This window comes from Schistocerca nitens, chromosome 3 (assembly GCF_023898315.1).
Source record: "Schistocerca nitens isolate TAMUIC-IGC-003100 chromosome 3, iqSchNite1.1, whole genome shotgun sequence".
NCBI classification, from domain to species: domain Eukaryota; kingdom Metazoa; phylum Arthropoda; class Insecta; order Orthoptera; family Acrididae; genus Schistocerca; species Schistocerca nitens.
In genome coordinates, this window is record NC_064616.1 from 718,952,378 (window position 1) to 718,974,227 (window position 21,850).

General features: G+C 44.8%; 1 protein-coding gene across 1 annotated transcript in view; it reads right to left on the minus strand.

Moving 5' to 3' along the window:
• LOC126249404 (glutamate receptor ionotropic, kainate 2-like) overlaps positions 1-21,850 on the minus strand; it is a 376,144-nt gene that overhangs the window by 41,003 nt on the left and 313,291 nt on the right. The window contains exon 14 of the mRNA XM_049951058.1: positions 4,924-5,155. Within this exon, the coding sequence (XP_049807015.1) occupies positions 4,924-5,155 (232 nt within the window). The remainder of the gene's footprint in view (positions 1-4,923; positions 5,156-21,850) is intronic.

Sequence of the window (21,850 nt, forward strand, 5' to 3'; positions counted from 1 at the left end):
GCGAGAGTGCTGTCCATGTGTAAAATGGGGAAGGCGCGTGATCTATCTGAGTTTGACAGAGGGTAGATTGTGATCGCCCAGAGGCTCGGCACGAGCATTTCTGAAACTGCACGACGTGTCGGGTGTTCGAGGAGTGCTATGGTGAGAGTCTTCAGCACGTGGCAAAACCAAGGTGAAACCACGTCCAAACGTCGTGGGGTTGGGCGACCACTCCTCATTGCAGACGTCGAACGTCGTCGGCTGGGCAGCCTGGTAAAACAGGACAGGCGGCGAACTGTGGCGGAAGTAACTCCAGACTTTAATGCTGGGCAGAGTACAAGTGTGTATGAACGCACTGTGCACCGAACGCTCCTAACGATGGGCCTCCGCAGCAGACGACCCATGTATGTGGCAATATTGCATCGGTAACTATGTCTGAAATGGGCACATGACCATCAGCACTGGACGTTGGCCCAGTGTCAGAGCGTTCCATGGTCTCATGAATCCCGATATCTTCTTCATCATGCCGATAGGAGGACGTTGCTGCGTCTTCTTCCAGGGGAACAGCTCCTTGACACTTGTACTGTGGGAGGAAGACAAGCTGGCGGCGGCTCCATTATGCTCTGGGAAACATTCAAGTGGGCATCCACGGATCCAGTGCAGCTTGTGCAAAGTACCATGACCGCCAAGGAGTATCGTTCACTGATTGCGGACCACGTACAATACTTCTTGACGATCTTGTTTCCCGACGGCAGTGACATTTTTCAACCAGATAATGCGCCATGTCACAAGACCGGGAGTAGTTCGAGGAACGCAGTGGCTAGTTCCAATTGATGTGCCGACCCCCACATCTCTAGATCTGAAGCCAATCGAACACCTCTGGGATGTGATTCAACGTGGCGTCAGAGCTCATCACCCCCTTTCTCGGAATTTATGGGGTTAGGTGACTTGTGTGTGCAGATGTGGTGCCAACTCTATCCAGTGACCTACCAAAGCCTCACTGCTTCCATGCCACGACGCGTCGCTATTGTTATCTGTACGGAAGGTGGACATATCGGCTATTAGGTAAGTGTTCATAATGTCCGGGCTGATCAGTGTAGGTTACATACCGTCTTTAGCGACTAAGTCTTATTTAGACCATACGCATTTCACTTTATTTTAAGAAATCTTCTTTGGTCAATGTGACAATGTTGTTTTTCTTACAAATCTATTTGGCAAGATCGTAAACAGTCCCCATGTTTTAAATTACTACTATTAAACAGTATTAAATTACTATCACTACTCACGTTTTTATCTTGTTCCCTGCTTCGTTCCTATCGTACTTCTACACATAGATGATATAACTTAGTACATTTCACAACACAGACAAGGTATACTTTTTCGTCTTCAAGTTGTGGAGGTCCACTTACATTTCGTCTCCTTTTTTTGATGTTGTGGGGTGTGATCGTCTTTTGTTTTGATTTTGTCATTGTTGAAGGGTCTGGTATTCCTCAGGGAGCGTGTTTATTTCTTTTAGTGGTGTATATTACATACTGTTTTAAGAAAAATAAGGCATATGGGGTAGCGTGATATGTTCTAACTTGTGTGACTGAGTGCGTGAGTGAAAGTGTGATTTTATTCAGCTTTTTTAGTGTGTGTGTGTGTGTGTGTGTGTGTGTGTGTGTGTGTGTGGTTGATAACGTTTGTTTCATCATTTATTATGTGTTTCGCATTTGTGATTTCCTTTTGGATTTTGAAGTTTTCTTGTAGTGTTATTTGTTACTCTATTTGATTATTTTAATGTACGTATGTTGTGGTAGGACGGTGGTTTTCTTGTCAGAGGTGCTGTGAGAATCTTGAATGGCTGGTGCCATATTTCCACGCTCTTTTATGCTCTTTATATCTCATGTCAAATGTTTCACTGGTCAGTCCTAAGTATAGAGCATCACAACTGTTACACTGAAGCAGGTAAATGCCAGATTTGTTTATATACGTCAGTATCATCATCCTTCTTTAAACAATTCTCAATTAAGTAATTACTTTGGTAGGCTGGGTTTATTTCTTGTTGCTTAAGGGTGCTATCAATTAGATATCAGTTTGTTTCCATATGTCTGTGTGTACTAGCTTATCTGTTGAGATTTGATGTGTCCTTGTTGTGTAGTAGTGGTATACTTGCTGTGTATGTATTGGTGACTGTTTAGTTACGATTTGACATTGCCTGGCATCGAGGTCTTGAGCAGCTAACAGTAGGTTACCTAGAAATGGAAAGGTAACATCCAAACTTTTCTGAGGAAATCATCTTGTAACTCAGCTTAAAAAATTGAGGGAAGCTACAAAATATACAAATCGAGGTGCGCAGACAGTTGTCTGTTCATAGCTGTTTCCAAATACGATCCGTTTGTCTGAACCACTCTAAAATCTTTCCGTTCCGATCGAATTATCAACAGCCTGAGTTAAAGTATTAGAGCGTTAATCGAGAAAGTATTGAACTTAAAAAAGGCGTCACGAATCTGGGAGAGGCCTTGTACCGGGTGGTTATAATTAAAGCGGAGCTACTCACACAGGTCCAGTGTGGGCTGCAATTATCGTAAGGCAGTGAAACTTGGTAGATATTCTAATGCATTAATGCAGAACCGATTTACACTGGAGAAAATGAGTTCCAGTTTTGGCCACCTGGTGCAAATCTGGTGCCCTGAATGCAATAAAGACGTACAGAAAGACGTTCCATATGTAATGGGTCAGGAACGGGACGTGGGCTGCTGTACAGCGTCAGATCTGCATGCGGTGTCCAAAATTGGAACTAATTCTCTCCAGCATAAATCTGTTACGCATTAACGCATTAGGATATCAAACAAGTTTCGCTGCCATGCGACGATTACAGCCCACATTGGACGTCTGTGAGTAGCTGAACTATAACTACCCGGTACGTTATAGAAGTCATGTAAAAATGGAGGACAGTAGAAAATAATATAATAAGCAAAAGGAGTAATCAATACGTACATAAAATCGGTTATAAGGAAGCCAAAAAAGAGAACCTGAAGAAGTAGAGAAACGAGGCAGCAATACAACAAGGATAATTGTATTTACGTAGCGCGGATTGAGAACGAGTAGGGGTATAGGAACAATTCGGAAAAGGAGATTGACACTAATGCAAACCTGCGGAATTACTCACATGAAGCAGATACCTTTTAGTCAGCTTGAATAAAATATACCATTCTCATAAGACATGGCTTTTACTTGCAAGGAAACAAGAAAACAACTAACGAGTTACGATATCGGTTAAAGCGCTATAATGAAATTAATGAATCGATGTTGCAGAAATCGGCGAAAAAGAAATGGCATTAAATTACACTGATGAGTCAAAACATTATGACCACCTTCTTTGTCCGTCTTTGTAATGAAATACATCACTGATTCTGCATATCAGGGATCCGACAGTTTGTTGGTTTTGTGGAGGTATGTGGCATTAGATGTCAACTCACAGGTCATGTAAGTCGCGTAAATAACGGGGCGCTGATTTGCGTACACCGAGATGGCACCCGACAGCGACCTAGATGGGTTCCATAGGATTTAAATTAGGCGAAATTGGTCGCCGAGTCATCAACGTGAGTTCACTATAATGCTCCTCAACCCACGGTAGCACGGTTCTGGCTCCGAGACACCGACAGTTATACTGCCGAAAGGTGATGTCGCCGTCAGAGAAGACATCAAGCGTGAAGCGAAGCAAGTGTTTCGCAGCTGTAAGCGTGTCTTAGATTAGTACTACAGGTCCCATGCAAGCGTAGGGCATGTCTCCCATAGTATAATACTGCTCCCACCAGCCTGCGTCCGTGGAGCGCTGCACGTTTCGAGGCGCCGTTCACCTCGATGGCGGCGTTTGTGGAGACGGCCATCGACTTAGTGTAGCAAAAATGTGATTCGTCAGAAGACCAGACACGTTTAGATTGATCGACTTTCGAATCCCGATGACCCCGTGCCCACTGCAGTCGTAATTGACGATGTCGTTGGGTCAACATGTGAACACGTAGGGGTGGTCTACTGCGCAGCTCTATGTTCAACAGAGTACGATGAACGGTGTGCTCCGAAACACTTGTCCGCGCACCAGCATTCTGCTGTTACGGAAGATATGCCACAGATCACCATCTATCCTACTTTACAGAGCAGACAAGCCCCCGAACTCGTTCACAGGTTCTGCGTAGTTCAAATGGCTCAAATGGCTCTGAGCACTATGGGACTCAACTGCTGTGGTCATTAGTCCCCTAGAACTTAGAACTACTTAAACCTAACTAACCTAAGGACATCACACACATCCATGCCCGAGGCAGGATTCGAACCTGCGACCGTAGCAGTCGCACGGTTCCGGACTGCGCGCCTAGAACCGCGAGACCACCGCGGCCGGCTTCTGCGTAGTAATAACCTGTTATTTGCCAAAATCGCTTATCTGAATGGATTTCTCCATTTGCAGCCCATGTTTTCGCTAGGGTGATCCCCCGACAGTGTCTGCTCCACTTACACACCTTTGTTACGACACCACGTGCCCGCAACACCAACAGGAGGCATCCAACGTCGCGGTGATCAGTGGTCATACTGTTTTGGCTTATCAGTGTATATTACTCAAATAATATTTATAAAAAATACTTATCCATCACTTTCTTATCACCAACCAAATGTCACAATCATTATCGTCACTGGTAATACAGTAATTCCAAATTTCAAGTGTCTTTTTATCTAATCATCTTTCCTCTCGCAGTGGCAATCTTTCCTTTATTCGGAAGGACCCACATTTTTAATTCGCCGATCTCTTACAGGAGCCTAACTTATTGCCATGTACTCATACAACAGTTTTATTTGTGTTACTTTTTTCCTACTCCATGAGTAGAACACGCCATGCGGTTAGAAATATGTGAAACATCAATTTAAAAAAAATTCTAAGCTATCGGCTGCGAAAAAGGGACATGCACGTACTGCGAGGGAGAGCTATCCCATAGCCTTTGGAGTCAAGCAAACCGCCAACTTTGCGCAAGTCGCAGTCGAGCGCTGTTTGGTACTCTATAGTGGTGGACTCCATGAAGAAGGCGTAGTCGCCCTTCTGCTTCTTGACGCGCTCCACCCCCTCCATGTTGTCGTTGGTAAACACATCTGGGCGGGCCTGCTTCATCACGGTCCACATGCGTTGATACAGCGAGTCGTTCGATGTCTACAACATACAATACAAGGTGGAACTGACAGATTTTACAGCACTTATCAATGTCACCAGTGTAGAGTCAGAGTGACATAGTGAATGAGACAGAGACGCAGAAAAGGACTAACGTTATAGATTTATATTGAGAACAGTGTTGTAAAAGTATCAAGTATCTTACAACAGCAAGAGTTCTCATAACTACGAAACTGTAATATATTAAACCAGTCTTTCATTATTAAACATTGAATCCTTATTTAGCATCTTTAGCCATTATCAAAATAACATTATATTAGAACCAAATTAATGCTCCCCACCTCTATCTGTCTGTCTGTCTCTCTCTCATATATATATATATATATACATATATATATATATATATATATATATATATATATATATATATATATATATATAGGGTGAGTCACCTAACGTTACCGCTGGATATATTTCGTAAACCACATCAAATACTGACGAACCGTTTCCACAGACCGAACGTGAGGGGAGGGGCTAGTGTATCTGTTTAATACAAACCATACAAAAATGCACGGAAGTATGTTTTTTAACACAAACCTACGTTTTTTTAAATGGAACCACGTTAGTTTTTTTAGCACATCTGAACATATAAACAAATACGTAATCAGTGCCGTTTGTTGCATTGTAAAATGTTAATTACATCCGGAGATATTGTAACCTAAAGTTGACGCTTGAAACCTCCGACGTTCAGTTGCGTGTTGTAACAAACACGGGCCACGGTCGGCGAGCAGCATCTGTAGGGACATGTTTACGATGACGACCGTGTTTCCGAGTGTGGCTGTAGTGCACTGTTGTGGTTTGGTCTAGCTGTCGCAGTGTCCGCATGTAGCGCTTGCTGCTATTGTTATTCTACATTCGTCTCCGCAGGCAGACCAACTGTAGTACACCGTGTTACCAGACGTCTGTGATAGTGTAGTGTTGTAGGAACTGTGACCATGGTGTATTCGAACTCTGAAAAGGCGGAGATGATACTCATCTATGGCGAGTGTCGACGAAATGGTGCTGAAGCCTGCAGGGTGTATGCAGAACGGTACCCGGACAGAGAGCATTCAACGTGCCGCACATTGCAAAACATCTACCGCCAACTGTATGCAACAGGTATGGTCGAAACACGCAAACGGGTCCGTAACAGACCCGTCACGGGAGAAGCGGGTGCAGTTGGTGTGTTAGCTGCTGTTGCCATGAACCCACACATGAGCAGTCCGGAACCGCGGGACTGCTACGGTCGTAGGTTCGAATCCTGCCTCGGGCATGGGTGTGTGTGATGTCCTTAGGTTAGTTAGGTTTAAGTAGTTCTAAGTTCTAGGGGACTTATGACCTAAGATGTTGAGTCCCATAGTGCTCAGAGCCATTTGAACCATTTTAGAGCCACACATGAGTACACGGGACATTGCGAGAGCCGGTGGACTGAGTCAAAGTAGTGTCATGCGCATACTGCATCGTCACCGCTTTCACCCGTTTCATGTGTCGCTACATGGTGATGACTTTAATCATCGAGTGCAATTCTGTCAATGGGCATTAACAGAGAATGCGTTGCAGTTCTACCTGTTTACCGATGAAGCGGGTTTCACAAACCACGGGGTAGTGAATCTACGGAACATGCATTACTGGTCCGTGGATAATCCTCGCTGGCTCAGACAGGTAGAGCGACAGCGACCGTGGACTGTAAATGTATAGTGCGGAATCATTGGCGACCACCTCATTGGTCCTCTCTTCATTGCAGGGGCCCAAACAGCTGCAACATAACATCGCGTTGCTACAGAATGATCTGCCAACGTTGCTCGAAAATGTCCCACTGGAAACGCGTCGACGTATGTGGTATCAGCATGATGGTGCACCTGCACATTCCGCAATTAACACTAGGCTGACCCTTGACAGGATGTTCGACGGGCGTATCATAGGACGTGGAGGACGCATAAATTGGCCAGCCCGTTCTCCTGATCTTACACCTCTGGATTTCTTTCTGTGGGGTACGTTAAAGGAGAATGTGTAACGTGATGTGCCTACAACCCCAGAGGATATGAAACAACGTATTGTGGCAGCCTGCGGCGACATTACACCAGATGTACTGCGGCGTGTACGACATTCATTACGCCAGAGATTGCAATTGTGTGCAGCAAATGATGGCCACCACATTGAACATCTATTGGCCTGACATGTCGGGACACACTCTATTCCACTCCGTAATTGAAAACGGAAACCACGTGTGTACGTGTACCTCACCCCTCATGGTAATGTACATGTGCGTCAGTGAAAAAGACCAATAAAAAGGTGTTAGCATGTGGACGTAATGTGCTGTTCCAGTCTCTTCAGTCTCTTCTGTTCCCTTTGGATCCCTACGTAATTCGGTGCTCTCCGATACACACGATCGAACAGCGGAGGAGTGGTACTCAAGCGTCAACTTTAGGTTACAATATCTCCGGATGTAATTAACATTTTACAATGCAACAAACGGCACTGATTACGTATTTGTTTATATGTTCAGATGTGTTAACAAAACTAACGGGGTTCCATTCAAAAAAATGTAGGTTTGTGTTAAAAAACATACTCCCGTGCATTTTTGTATGGTTTGTATTAACCAATTACACTATCCCCTCTCCTCACGTTCGGTCTGTGGAATCGATTCGTCAGTATTTGATGTGGTTTACGAAATATATCCAGCGGTAATGTTAGGTGACTCACCCTGTATATACTATATAGTCATAAAATGAGCATCAACTAGGAGAATGTTCAGAGGTCAACAGTGGTAGTCACCCTTCAAATACCATTTGTGGTATCCAAATTCCCCCCTGCCACATCAATTCGGCGAACCTTATTGCGTTTGAGGCACGCAACTATCCATCCACTTGAGAGAGAATGGTGACGAGATCGTTTTTACGGCTCTTATTTCCATAGTAAGTCTAGGGGTCACTGCAAATAAGCTAACTATTGCCAGAATATACAGGTTGATTTAGCTAAATGGGGGAAAAACTGCAGGGAACTACTCCTGAGAGAATACGGAACATAAAAGGTCATTCGGACGTATGGCCGGAAATGCGTTCTAGCGGAGGTACATCCACTTGAAGCTGAAGACAACAAATGTTTGACAGTGTAGGTTTCATAGACTGAAAGCATACAGGAGAACGCGCCACGATAATGGGAATTTTCGGCTTGTACTTGCGTTTTAGCTCCACACTCGAGAGGGCAGTGAGCTGGAGCATCATCATGTAGATATGTAGTAAGCACACTACCGTTCGTACCTCCAAAGGCACGTCTTAGGCAGTGCCACTCACAGGAAATGCTACTACAGCCCGCATGTGGCGCTGAACAGGGCCAGAGGGTTCGTTGCAGCCCACAGTCGGGTGTTGTGAAGCTGATGATATCGCCGCTCGTAAGGGTAGCCTATTTGTTAAGAGAATGGATAACAGAAATCCCAGCGCCGTGGTGGCCTGTGAGACGAACCAACGACAAAACCGTCGCCGCGGAGGCAAGTCCGTAGGTAATACCGTCTGCGCATCTTGTGAGTGGTAGTTTTCGTGTAGAATGTTCCACACGGTCGTCTGGCTTGTCACATACTGAGAGGCCACCTGCCTGGAGCAGATACCACGGTCACTGTTAAAGATCTTTTGTCTCCATCTTCAAGTGTGTGAACCCGACACCACCTAGATGAGAAGGCCGAACAACTGCGAGAACTCGGGGCTGTGATGTCAGCGAAAAGCGGGGAATGTCAACAGCTGTTTTCCGCTGCATCAACAACGTTCTGGATATTAAAATCTCATTCTGCTATGTGATCGTTAATACGTTATTATTTAAGTACACGGAAATCATATTATGTGTTAATAACATATGTCTGTGTGCGTTTAGCGCAACGTAAAATACACTGAAGAGCCACAGAATCTGGTACACCTGCCTAATATCGTGGAGGGCTCCCGCGAGCATGCAGAAGTGCCGCAACACGACGGGGCATGGACTCGACTAATGTCTGAAGTAGTGCTGGAGGGAATTGACACCATGAATTCTGCAGAGCTGTCCATAAATCCGTAAGAGTACGAGGGGGCGGAGATCTCTTCTGAACAGCACATTGCAAGGCATCTCAGATATGCCCAATAATGTTCATGTCTGGGGAGTTTGGTGGCCAGCGGAAGTGCTGAAACTTAGAAGAGTGCTCCTGGTGACACTCTGGAGCAGTTCTGGACGTGTGCGGTGTCATATTGTCCTGCGGGAATTGTCCAAGTGCGTCGGAATGCTCAATGGACACGGATGGATTCAGGTGATCTGACAGGATGGTTACGTACGTGTCACCAGTCAGAGTCTTATCTAGACGTATCAGGGGTCCCATATCACACCAACTGCACACTCCCCACACCATTACAGAGCATCCACCAGCTTGATCAGTCCTCTGCTGATATGCAGGACCCATGGATTGATGAGGTTGTCTCCATACCCGTACACGTCCATCCACTCGATACAGTATGAAACGAGGCTCGTCCGACCAGGCAACATGTTTTTGGTCATCAACAGTCCAATGTCGATTTTGTTGCGCCCAGGCGAGGCATAAAGCTTTGTGTCTTGCAGTCATCAAAGGTAAACGAGTGGGTCTTCGGCACAGAAAGCCCATATCGATGATGTTTCGTTGAATGGTTCGCACGCTGACACTTGTTGGTGGCCGAGCATTGAAATCTGAAGCAATTTACGGAAGGGTTGCACTTCTGTGACGCTGAATGATTCTCTTCAGTCGTTGTTGGTCCCAATCTTGCAGGATGTTTCTCCGGCCGCGGTTATGTCAGAGATTTGATGTTTTACCCGATTCCTGATCTTCACAGTACACTCGTGAAATGGCCGTACGGGATAATCCCCAGTTCATTGCTACCTCTGAGATACTGTGTCCCATCGCTCGTGCGTCGACTGTAACACCATGTTCAAACTCACTTAAATTTTGATAACCTGCCTTTGTAGCAGCAGTAACCGATCTAACAACTGCGCCAGGCACATGTTGTCTTACATAGGCGTTGCCGACCGCAGCGCCGTATTCCGCTTGTTTACATATCTCTTTAATTGAATACGCATGCCAACGCCAGTTTCTTTGGCGCTTTGGTGTAGGATGGTGCCGTGTCATCTTCATTGTGATTTTGAAGTGTTGCATACCGAAATTTAATGGAAATTACACAACAGAAAAAAGGTTAATGTTTTCGAGTTTTTTAAAGACTATGTAATCAGAGGGGAATGGTTCCACGGGAGGATTCCACACTAACTTATTCAGTGGTAAATTTCACATTTTTCTTTGTTTAGAGTTGTTTTCAATATAATTTACTAATGGGTGTTTTACATTTTGGTATATTAATGTCTGTAGGGGTATTTTGCTTGTATTATGATTACTGTACTTCACTGCTCATTTTTCAGGTGTGTCACAGAAAAATCAAAGCTACCGATATTGTCTGTGAAGTACTTGCCACAGACAGAAAACCATAACTACTTCACTTTCAAATCCTCGGCTTCATCCAGACGCTGTGCCATGCATTTTTCAGATCTGCCCATACTATCTTTTTTCAATATCTGGACCATCGAGAGAGAGACCAGAACAAAAAAGGAAAGCATCATTGTTAACCAACCATAATGAATATTTAGAGACAATATAATATAACAGCGCCGGCCGGGGTGGCCGAGCGGTTCTAGGCGCTACAGTCTGGAACCGCGCGACCGCTACGGTCGCAGGTTCGAATCCCGCCCCGGGCATGGATGTGTGTGATGTCCTTAGGCTAGGTAGCTTTAAGTAGTTCTAAGTTCTAGGGGAATGATGACCTCAGAAGTTAAGTCCCATAGTGCTCAGAGCCATTTTAATATGACAGCATTCAGCAACTGGAAGAGAAGGTTAATGTAATATCTTTACAGAAGAAATCGAAGAAAACAGTGAATGAAGAGTGTGTTATTTTTATGTATATTGATTTATACGAGGTGCAGTCCCATTACATAGAATATATCGTGACTGATAATAATTTGGAAGCGGAGGTCTGTTCGAAATGTGTTTCATGAAACCAAGTTCTAATTACCGAATATGTTCTTGAAGTTTCACTGCTAACAGGAAAAAGTGTGAACACAACCGACTGTCATGGGCATGGCTGAGTATTTTGATGCAAAAATATTGTTTGGAAAATGTGTGAATGTTTCATCAAACAACTACTGTACATATAAAAATGCTCCAGATGTTCCTAACAGTTCATACCCATGAAAATAACGGATTTTTCAAAGACGTTAGCAGCTTCGTTTACAAATGTACTAGTCATGTTTTATATGCTACGCACAAAAAATAGCTGTTATACGTTCTTAATTGTTTTTGTATCATTTCCTCATAAACAGCTGTACCTTTTTTGTCTGTTAACTAACCTAATTCAAATATCAACTCAGAACTCAGTAATTTTATGAGCCACGCAATTCTTTTGTTTTTGGCTGCTTTATATTACGATCGCCGCTTGGCTACGGCATCACGGTATAGTTGTTTGTCCTTGCCTCTATGTGATGCTTGTGTATCTCCCTTGGAATTTGCAATTCATTTCCGGCCGGAAGTCCAACGACCTTTTTTGCTGCTTATCCCCAGAGGGGTCACTTCCTGCAGTTTGTACCCATTTAACAAAACCACCATGCGTAGGCACTCCAGTCACATGGGAACGGCCGTTAGTCCTCTCACGATGGACTGGTTGGTAGTTTTTAGTTTATTTAGTTTTTAGTTCTTTAATTTTTAGTTTTTAGTTCTTTAATGATATCATAGTTACGCCGACTCTCGAATACAACTATTACCCAAGTTTCTGAACCAGGGCTTTGGAACTCTGTTTGAGTGTACGACGATTCTGGCTTCCGTTCATCGGACTGATTCGGGCTCACTTCACGTACATTTAATCGTGGGCTCCCTTTTTACTGCGTCTTTGGTTTGCACACACTAAGTAGTTCACGGCAGTAACCTGCCTTGTTCAGTGTCAGGCTATGATACCTGTGTGTTGACGATGAAGTCAAACCCTTGCATGTTGTTAGTGCACCAAGGACGCGAAGTTTATTGAATAGTTACAACAGCAGTTGGTGCCGCAACAGCAGCCGTGACAGCGACAACAGTAAATTCAGATTCAATCTGACGTACTACAGAAACAGAAGTGTGAAATGTTGAAGGGCTTTTCAGAGGGGAACAAAACTCCGCCAGCAGCATCAACATCGCTGGTACGTACGCCAGCACTGTCCGTACCTATGTTTCCGGCCTTTGAGGTATCGAAGGAAACTTAACATACATCTGTGCAACGGTTTCTGCTGTTTTGTCAGGCTAACAACGCTTCTGATACTCCTGTATAGTTTGCGTTTCTTATTGTTTTGCGCTGGCTCGCAAATTACGAGCAGACGTATCATTTGATGTCTCACGTAGTTTGTTGTCAGCTTATTCTAAGAGGTAAACGATTATGATAAGTGAAAGGCAAAGTTTCAACCTGTGCTGGAAGAAAGTGAAGCGGTGGTATAAATTCTAGTTGGTCGATCTACAAAATTTTAGTCGCCAGTGCAGTTGTCTGTGCTCAGAGTACAACCCATCTTGCGTCAAATCTTTGAGTCGAAATATACAGGGTGAGTGAGAAGTCGTTCCCCAGTTTTAAATTTCCACAAGTTTTTTGTCTGTTGGTATTTATTAATGAACATTGTTTCCTGAGAATACCTCGACCGTCCGTACTATCTTCTTACGGGTAACAACGAGGTGGCAGGAAAGTTGCTTTTAAAAGTAAGCACCCAGATCGCTTCGCGGTTTGAAGTGTGACAGTCTGTAGCCCTTGTCCAGGGACGGTGGTAGGATGTTCATAGCCCACATACAACACTCGATGCTAAAACCAGTTCACTTGGAGGGCTAATATTTTTTCGTAAAATTCACACACACACACACACACACACACACACACACACACACACACACACACACACACACACCGTAATGTCAAAATATCACACGTTAATATTTACCACCATTTCGTGGAATATGCTATGACGTCACACACACACTGGAGTGTCAAAGTATGTCACCTCGCAATTTTATTATTTTTCAAACTATACCTCTCACTACAGTGCATTTGGATGGCAGCAGTTGATCAGTCATTAATGCACAGCACTTAAATATTTCGTAATGTAAATGCACATCCGCAAGAATGGATGTATTTACACATCCACCAATTCTGTTTTGGCTGATACGTCTGCATTTTAGTCTTTCTACCAATTCGCCTATTTCTGGATTTGGCGGCCTACCAATTAACCGGTTGTACAGCCAGTTTACCAATATCCGGACATGGCATGCTAAAATTTACCATTTTCCGTTTTGGCGTCCCACAAATTTGACCAATATCACCCATTTCCCACCTATTTTAAACGTGATAAAGCTAACAGTTACAAGACCCTCCTGCTGCAAGGTCAGCTGCTAGCATTTTATAAACTGCAAGTGTAGGTGCTGTTATTTGTTGATAGGGCTGAAAATAAAAAAAGGCAATTATATAGGATCTATATGTATATCGTCAATTTACAACCGAAAATTACAGTAACAACCACTCACTGCTATGCTATATTCCTCCTGACTGCCTGTCAGTCCAAATAAACTGTTATGTCATGATGTAGAAGTCTGCTCCTGTGACTCAGACAATAGTAGCTCCTAAAACACCACCACGTCCGGGACCAGCAGTTCTACCGGCATTGGAAGAAGGAAGGAAGACTGGGTTTAAGGTCCCTTCGACATCGAGGTCGATAGAAATGGAGCACAAGCTCGGATTAGGGAAAGGCTGGAATCATCCTGGCATTTGCCTTAAACGATATAGGGAAATCTTGAAAAACCTAAATCACGATAGCCGGGCTCGGGTTTGAACCATCGTCCTCCCGAATGCGTGTCCAGTGGGCTAACCAATACGCCACCTCGGTCTGTACTTGGATTGGAATATGGCTGTTTCGGCTATAGGTGGTTGCTGCGGCGGCTGTGCCACGGCATAGTCTAAAGATAAGTGGCCGGATAGTTGGGGAAAACGCCCTGTGAACAATTGCTGCTGCTGACTCAATAGTGCGTCATGGAGCAAATCCATGTCATGGTCCAGCACCAGTTCAGAGACTGTAGCAATAACAACAAGACCTAAGTATAAACACATTAAATATGTGTGGTGTGTACAGACAACGCCATAACGTTATTAATTTATCACAGTAGGTCAACCCGCCTGTAAAATATTCATGCATTAGTTCTGCAAGTCATGCATGGAAGCAGTACATTGATCGTTGCTGCTCTCGCGCTGCGTTGAACTGCTGTGATGTGGGTACGCAGATTAATGGCTTTTACTAATAACAACCATTCTGTTACAAGAAAAAGAAAAATTGACTAATAGTTATTGTCCGTCTTCTTCTCCCCAGCTGATCGCTGATGCTGCTGGCGCGCTTCATACTGGACAAAGTACAGGCAGTAAAAGATGGCACTCACGCAATAGAATTATAGAAATTAAAATAGCTCTAAGAGGAGGGGAGGAAGGAGGGAGCCGTTCTTGCACACCATTAGCGACGTGGGGCACCGCAGCGATTAGTACATATGTATCGCCATTGGCCTCTTTAAACAGCACCGCACGCAAATTAATTACATCGCTCCCGCGATGCAACCGCTATGGTGAAGCGGGGGCACAATTGCTGAGGGTCGGATGGTGGCGGGATCGCGGAATAGGAGTGGCCTCCACAGGGAAGTGACATGATACTGTCATGGTCTTGGTACAGCTGTCCTCCTGCGAGTACGTGAGGATTTCAGTAATGTTGGTACGAAATGCACAGACGAAAAAAAATCCCAGTGCCAAGAAATAATTGAAGTCGAGCCATGAAATTTTGGGAATACCTTTGTCCATGTAACATATTTAAGTGATTAACGTTGCAACACCATAGGTTAATGTAGGAGCGAGAAAGACTATTACAAATGTGAAATGATGGTATATTAATAACCGGTGCAACGCCAGAATGTTTAATGCAAGAATGCAAATGTGCGTGCACTGTGTCTTAGAGGTGCCAGATTTCAGTTTGTGGGATGGAGTTCCATGATTCTTGCACTTGGTGGGCCAATACAGGGACGGTTAATGCTGTTTGTGGATGACGCTTGAGATGTCTTTCGATCATGTCCCATATGTGCTCGACTGGAGACAGATCTGGTGATCGAGCGGACTAAGGCAACATGTCAACATTCTATAAAGATGCGCTACAAAGGTATGTGAGCGAGCTTTAACCTGTTGGAAAACATCCCTGGGAATGATACACTGTTGGCCATTAAAATTGCTACACCACAAAGATGACATGCTAAAGACGCGAAATTTAACCGACAGGAAGAAGATGATGTGATATGCAAATGATGAGCTTTTCAGAGCATTCACGCAAGGTTGGCGCCGGTGGCGACACCTACAACGTGCTGACATGAATAAAGTTTCCAACCGATTACTAATACACAAACATCAGTTGACCGGCGTTGCCTGGTGAAACGTTGTTGTGATGCCTCGTGTAAGGAGGAGAAATGCGTACTATCACGTTTCCGACTTTGATAAAGGTCGGATTGCGGTTTATCGTATCGCGACAGTGCTGCTCGCGTTGGTCGAGATCCAATGACTGTTAGCAGAATATGGAATCGGTGGGTTCAGGAGAGTAATACGGAACGCCGTGCTGGATCCCAACGGCCCCGTATCACTAGCAGTCGATATGACAGGCATCTTATCCGCATGGCTGTAACGGGTCGTGCAGCCACGTCTCGACCCCTGAGTCTACAGATGGGGACGTTTGCAAGACAACGACCACCTGCGCGAACAGTTCGACGACGTTTGTAGCAGCACGGACTATCAGCTCGGAGACCATGGCTGCGGTTACCCTTGACGCTGCATCACAGACAGGAGCGCCTGCGATGGTGTACTCAACGACGAACCTGGGTGCACGAATGGCAAAACGTCATTTTGTCGGATGACTCCAGGTTCTGTTTGCAGCATCATGATGGTCGCATCCGTGTTAGGCGACATCGCGGTGAACGCACATTGGAAGCGTGTGTTGGTCATCGCCATACTGGCGTATCACCCGGTGTGATGGTATGGGGTACCATTAGTTACACGTTTCGGTCACCTCTTGTTCGCATTGTCGGCACTTTGAACAGTGGACGTTACATTTAAGATGTGTTACGACCCGTGGCTTTGCCCTTCATTCGATCCCTGCGAAATCCTACATTTCAGCAGGATATTGCACGACCGCATGATGCAGATCCTGTACGAGCCTTTCTGGATTCAGAAAATGCTCGACTGCTGCCCTGGCCAGCACATTCTCCAGATCTCTCACCAATTGAAAATGTCTGGTCAATGGTGGCCGAGCAACTGGCTCGTCACAATATGCCAGTCACTACTCTTGATGAACTGTGGTATCGTGTTGAAATTGCATGGGCAGCTGTACCTGTACACGCCATCCAAGCTCTGTTTGACTCAATGCCCAGGCGTATCAAGGCCGTTATTACGGGCATAGATGGTTGTTCTGGGTACTGATTTCTCAGAATCTATACACCCAAATTGCGTGAAAATATTAATCACATGTCAGTTCTAGTATAATATATTTGTCCAATGAATACCCGTTTATCATCTGCATTTCTTCTTGGTGTAGCAATTTTAATGGCCAGTAGTGTATTTATGAATGAGAGCACAAAAGGTCGAACAACCAGGCTAACGTAAAAATGTGCAGTCAGGATGCTTCTGATAACCACGAGAGTGCTCGTGTTGTCACAGTAAATCACACCCCTGACCATTACTTCAGGTGTAGGTCCATTGTGTCTAGGCCGCAGACAGGTTGGGTGCAGACGCTGCCGTCACTGGCACCCAGACGGAACGGGCTTTCATCATAAAAGACAACAGATCTCCACTCCGCCCTACAACGAGCCCTCTCTTGACACCACTGAAGTCGCAGTCGGCGGTGGTTTGAGGTCAGTGGAATGTACGCTACAGCGTGTCTGGCTCGGAGCTGTCCTTGAAGTAGCCGATTTGTAACAGTTCGTTGTGTCACTGTGGTGGCAACTGCTGCTCAAATTGCTGCTGTAGATGAATTATGATTTGCCAGAGCCGTACGCCAAACGTGAGCTGCCGGTAGTGCCACGTGGCAGACTGGAGTCCAGTCTTGTTGCGACTGTACATACTCGTGACTACCACTGCCAGCAATCAGGTACAGTGGCTATATTCCTGCCAAGCCTTTCTGCAATATCACAGAAGGAACATCCCGCTTCTCGTAGCTCTATTATGTGACCTCGTTCAAACGCAGTGAGGTGTTTATAAAGGCGTTTTCGTCGTTTTAAAGGAATTGTTAACACCAACTTAGTACCTCAAGTCTCAAAGGTAACTAACACTCCCGACCATTATAGCGCGTAATTAAAACAAACCTGAACTGTACACTCATAGAGGCGCCACTCCTATGCGACTGGCATGAAACCCGTATAGACGTCATGTTTCAGATGTAGAAACACACCTACTAGCTTTCGTTTGTCTTGCACAACTCTTATGCTAGGTGCTGTCATTTTATATCAAGTACAATTGCCTGAGCACCTCATGATGATGTCAACGTTTCGAGGAATGCTGATAGTGATGTCAATGAATCCGGGAATACTGACGCTGACGTCAACGGATTCAAGAATACTGATGTTGACGTCGGCGGTCCCGGAAAGTCTGATTCTGACGTCGACGATTCCGGGAACATTGAATATTAAGGATTGTGGGAATGCTGACAGGTATCATGGAATTCCTGGCCAGAACATTCACTACGCCCCTACTTTCGTGTCTGTGTTCAAAAATTGTATGGCTCTGTGGATCATGGGACTTAACTTCTGAGGGCATCAGTCCCCTAGAGCTTAGAACTACTTAAACCTAACTAACCTAAGGACATCACACACGTCCATGCCCGAGGCAGGATTCGAACCTGCGACCGTAGCGGTCACGCGGTTTGAGACTGTAGCGCCTAGAACCACTCGGCCAGCCCGGCCGGCCGTGTCAGTGTTGTTGATGCTGATGAAAGAGAAGGGAGACGGTGAAATCCGGTATCGTCGCACTAGTTACTTTTCTAAAAGTCTCTGTCCCATTTAGAAAAACACCATACACTGTGCGTCACATTCCCTGACTGCGTGAGTTATCGCGTGGTGATTTTTTTTTTTTTTTCCAGAGGGGGACGATACCACAACTCCTCTTCTGAGTTAAATACTATTAACGCAAATTTCGCGATTGATTTTGATAATAAGCCTGTTTATTAGATCACTCAACATGTCTCCTTTGAACAGCGTAACTAGTATATTTAGGTGCTGAACAATAATACGGAGGAAACAGCGAGAAATGCATGTTTGAACATAAATGCGGATGCTAGCCACTACTGCAGGTTGCACTGTCGTTTTTGACCGCAAACCGCAGCTGCTGTCAATACGTTGCAAGTGCCAGTCGTGGTCAGAACAGAGTTTTGTGTAGTTGTGAGTGCATTATGTCGGAGGCAATCGAATTCGAACGTGGGCAAATCGTTGTTGCTCTGGTGGCGGGTGTTCCCTTATCCAAGGTAGCTGGAGTGTTAGGTGTTTCAGGAGACACCGTATCGAAGATGTACACCACATACAGGGAAAGCGGAAAACATTATCCGCTAAGTCACAACGCGGACTAAAATTTGTGCTTGAGTGATCGTGATAGACAGTCACTAACGAGGACTGTGACGAGAAATAAGACGACGACAGCAGAAAAACTCACTTCAGGAATGAATGTTGCACTCGCAAACCCTGTCAGCCGGCCGAGGTGGCCGAGCGGTTCTAGGCGCTACAGTCTGGAACCACGCGACCGCTGCGGTCGCAGGTTCGAATCCTGCCTCCGGCATGGATGTGTGTGATGTCCTTAGGTTAGTTAGGTTTAAGTAGTTCTAGGTTCTAGGGGACTGATGAACTCAGAAGTTAAGTCCCATAGTGCTCAGACCCATCTGAACCATTTGAAACCCTGTCAGCACTGAAACAACACGAAGGGAGCTCCAGAAACTGTGAACTCCAGGGCGAGCTGGAATTCCAAAACCAATCACCAGTCATGCAAATGCCCCGCAACATGAAAAAGTGGTGTCGAAGCCATAAAACTTGAACTATGAAACGATGGAAGAAAGTAATGTGGTGTTGTTTCACACTGTTTCCAACTTCTGGGCGAGTTTAAGTTCCAATAGTGAAACATGTTAGAGGGATTTGGTGATGGTTGGGCAGATATATCATGGTATTCCATGGGTGCTATCACTACTCTGCAAGGTCATATTACTGCCAAAGATTATGTGACTATTTTGGCTGACCACGTCCATCCCATGCTACAGTGTTTGCAGTTTTCCAGTTCTCCAAGAGGACAATTTCACACAGCTCACATCGCCCAGGACTAGCTTTGTGAGCACAAGAATGAATTGTATCTTGCATGGTCACCATAGTCACCAGACCTCAATATTAGTGAGTCTTTGTGGTCTACTTTGGAATTAAATTGCGTGATCGCTATCCACCTTCATCATCGTCACCTAAACTTGCCACCATATTCCAGGAATAATGGTATAATATTCCCTTCAATACCACATAGGACTTGTAATTATCCATTCCGAGACGAGTGGAAGCTGTTTTTAATGTCACCTTGTACCCTGTGTCATCTTAGACATAGTAATGGGCTGGGTTTTTGGTGTTACTACACTACTGGCCATTAAAATTGCTACACCAAGAAGAAATGCAGATGATAAACGGGTATTCATTGGACAAATATATTATACTAGAACTGACATGTGATTAATATTTTCACGCAATTTGGGTGTATAGATTCTGAGAAATCAGTACCCAGAACAACCATCTATGCCCGTAATAACGGCCTTGATACGCCTGGGCATTGAGTCAAACAGAGCTTGGATGGCGTGTACAGGTACAGCTGCCCATGCAATTTCAACACGATACCACAGTTCATCAACAGTAGTGACCGGCGTATTGTGAGGAGCCAGTTGCTCGGCCACCATTGACCAAACGTTTTCAGTTGGTGAGATATCTGAAGAATGTGCTGGCCAGGGCAGCAGTCGAACATTTTCTGTATCCAGAAAGGCCCGCACAGGACCTGCAACATGTGGTCGTGCATTATCCTGCTGAAATGTAGGGTTTCGCAGGGATCGAATTAAGGGTAGAGTCACGGATTGTAACACATCTGAAATGTAACGTCCAAAGTGCCGTCAACGCGTACAAGAGGTGACAGAGACGTGTAACTAATGGCACCCCACACCGTCTCGCCGGATGATACGCCAGTATGTCGATGGCGAATACACGCTATACACGCTTCCAATGTGCGTTCACCGCGATGTCACCAAACACGGAAGCGACCATCATGATTCTGTAAACAGAACCTGGATTCATCCGAAAAAATGACGTTTTGTCATTCGTGCACCCAGGTTCGTCGTTGAGTACACCATCGTAGGCGCTCCAGTCTGTGATGCAGCGTCAAGGGTAACCACAGCCATGGTCTCCGAGCTGATAGTCCATGCTGCTGCAAACGTTATTTAACTGTTCGTGCAGATGGTTGTTGTCTTGCAAACGTCCCCATCTGATGACTCCGGGATAGAGACGTGGCTGCACGACCCGTTACAGCCATGAGGATAAGATGCCTGTCATCTCGACTGCTAGTGATACGAGGCCGTTGGGATCCAGCACGGCGTTCCGTATTACCCTCCTGAACCCACCGGTTCCATATTCTGCTAACAGTCATTGGATCTCGACCAACGCGAGCAGCAATGTCGCGATACGATAAACCGCAATCGCGATAGGCTACAATCTGACCTTTATCAAAGTCGGAAACGTGATGGTACGCATTTCTTCCCCTTACACGAGGCATCACAACAACGTTTCACCAGGCAACGCCGGTCAACTGCTGTTTGTGTATGAGAAATTGGTTGGAAACTTTCCTCATGTCAGCACGTTGTAGATGTCGCCACCGGCGCCAACCTTGTGTGAATGCTCTGAAAGGCTAATCATTTGCATATCAGAGCATGTCATTCCTGTCGGTTAAATTTCGCGTCTGTAGCACGCCATCTTCGTGGTGTGAAAATTTTAATGGCCACTTGTGTATATTTTGTCCATCCCGTTTGTAAGTCACTTATTTCTTGCTACCATTAGTACAGCTATCGGAGAATGTTGTTACAGCTTGTCTTTAGATCGATTCTCGAGTAAAAATCATGGCACAATCAGCATAGGGATACTCTAATATACTGTTCTAAATCTTTATTATGTGTGAATCAGCTCTTTCCTGTCTGTATCTCTTGCGTGTGTGGTAGAGAATAGTGTAGTTCACTGAGGATATCAAACTTATGACTACCGGAGGCTGTTGAAAGGTCCATCTGTCTTCATCGTTATGACAATCAGATATTCAAAATTAATTACTTACATCAAATAATTTCATGATTTTAAAGCCAAATGAAGCTGCAAAACACTAATGTACGTACGTTGCTTACGTTTTATTCTTGTAATTTATGCTACCACTCTTTATTTTTAATGAAAAGAGAAACGGAATTTTTACATGGTGATATGTTGGTCAACAAACAATGATTTTAGAAATTTTAAACTAAAAGCAATTATAGAGACTTACTTCATAGCGTATAGTATTTTCTTCAACCAAATTAAACGTTTCACATCGAGTTATGAACATTGAAGCT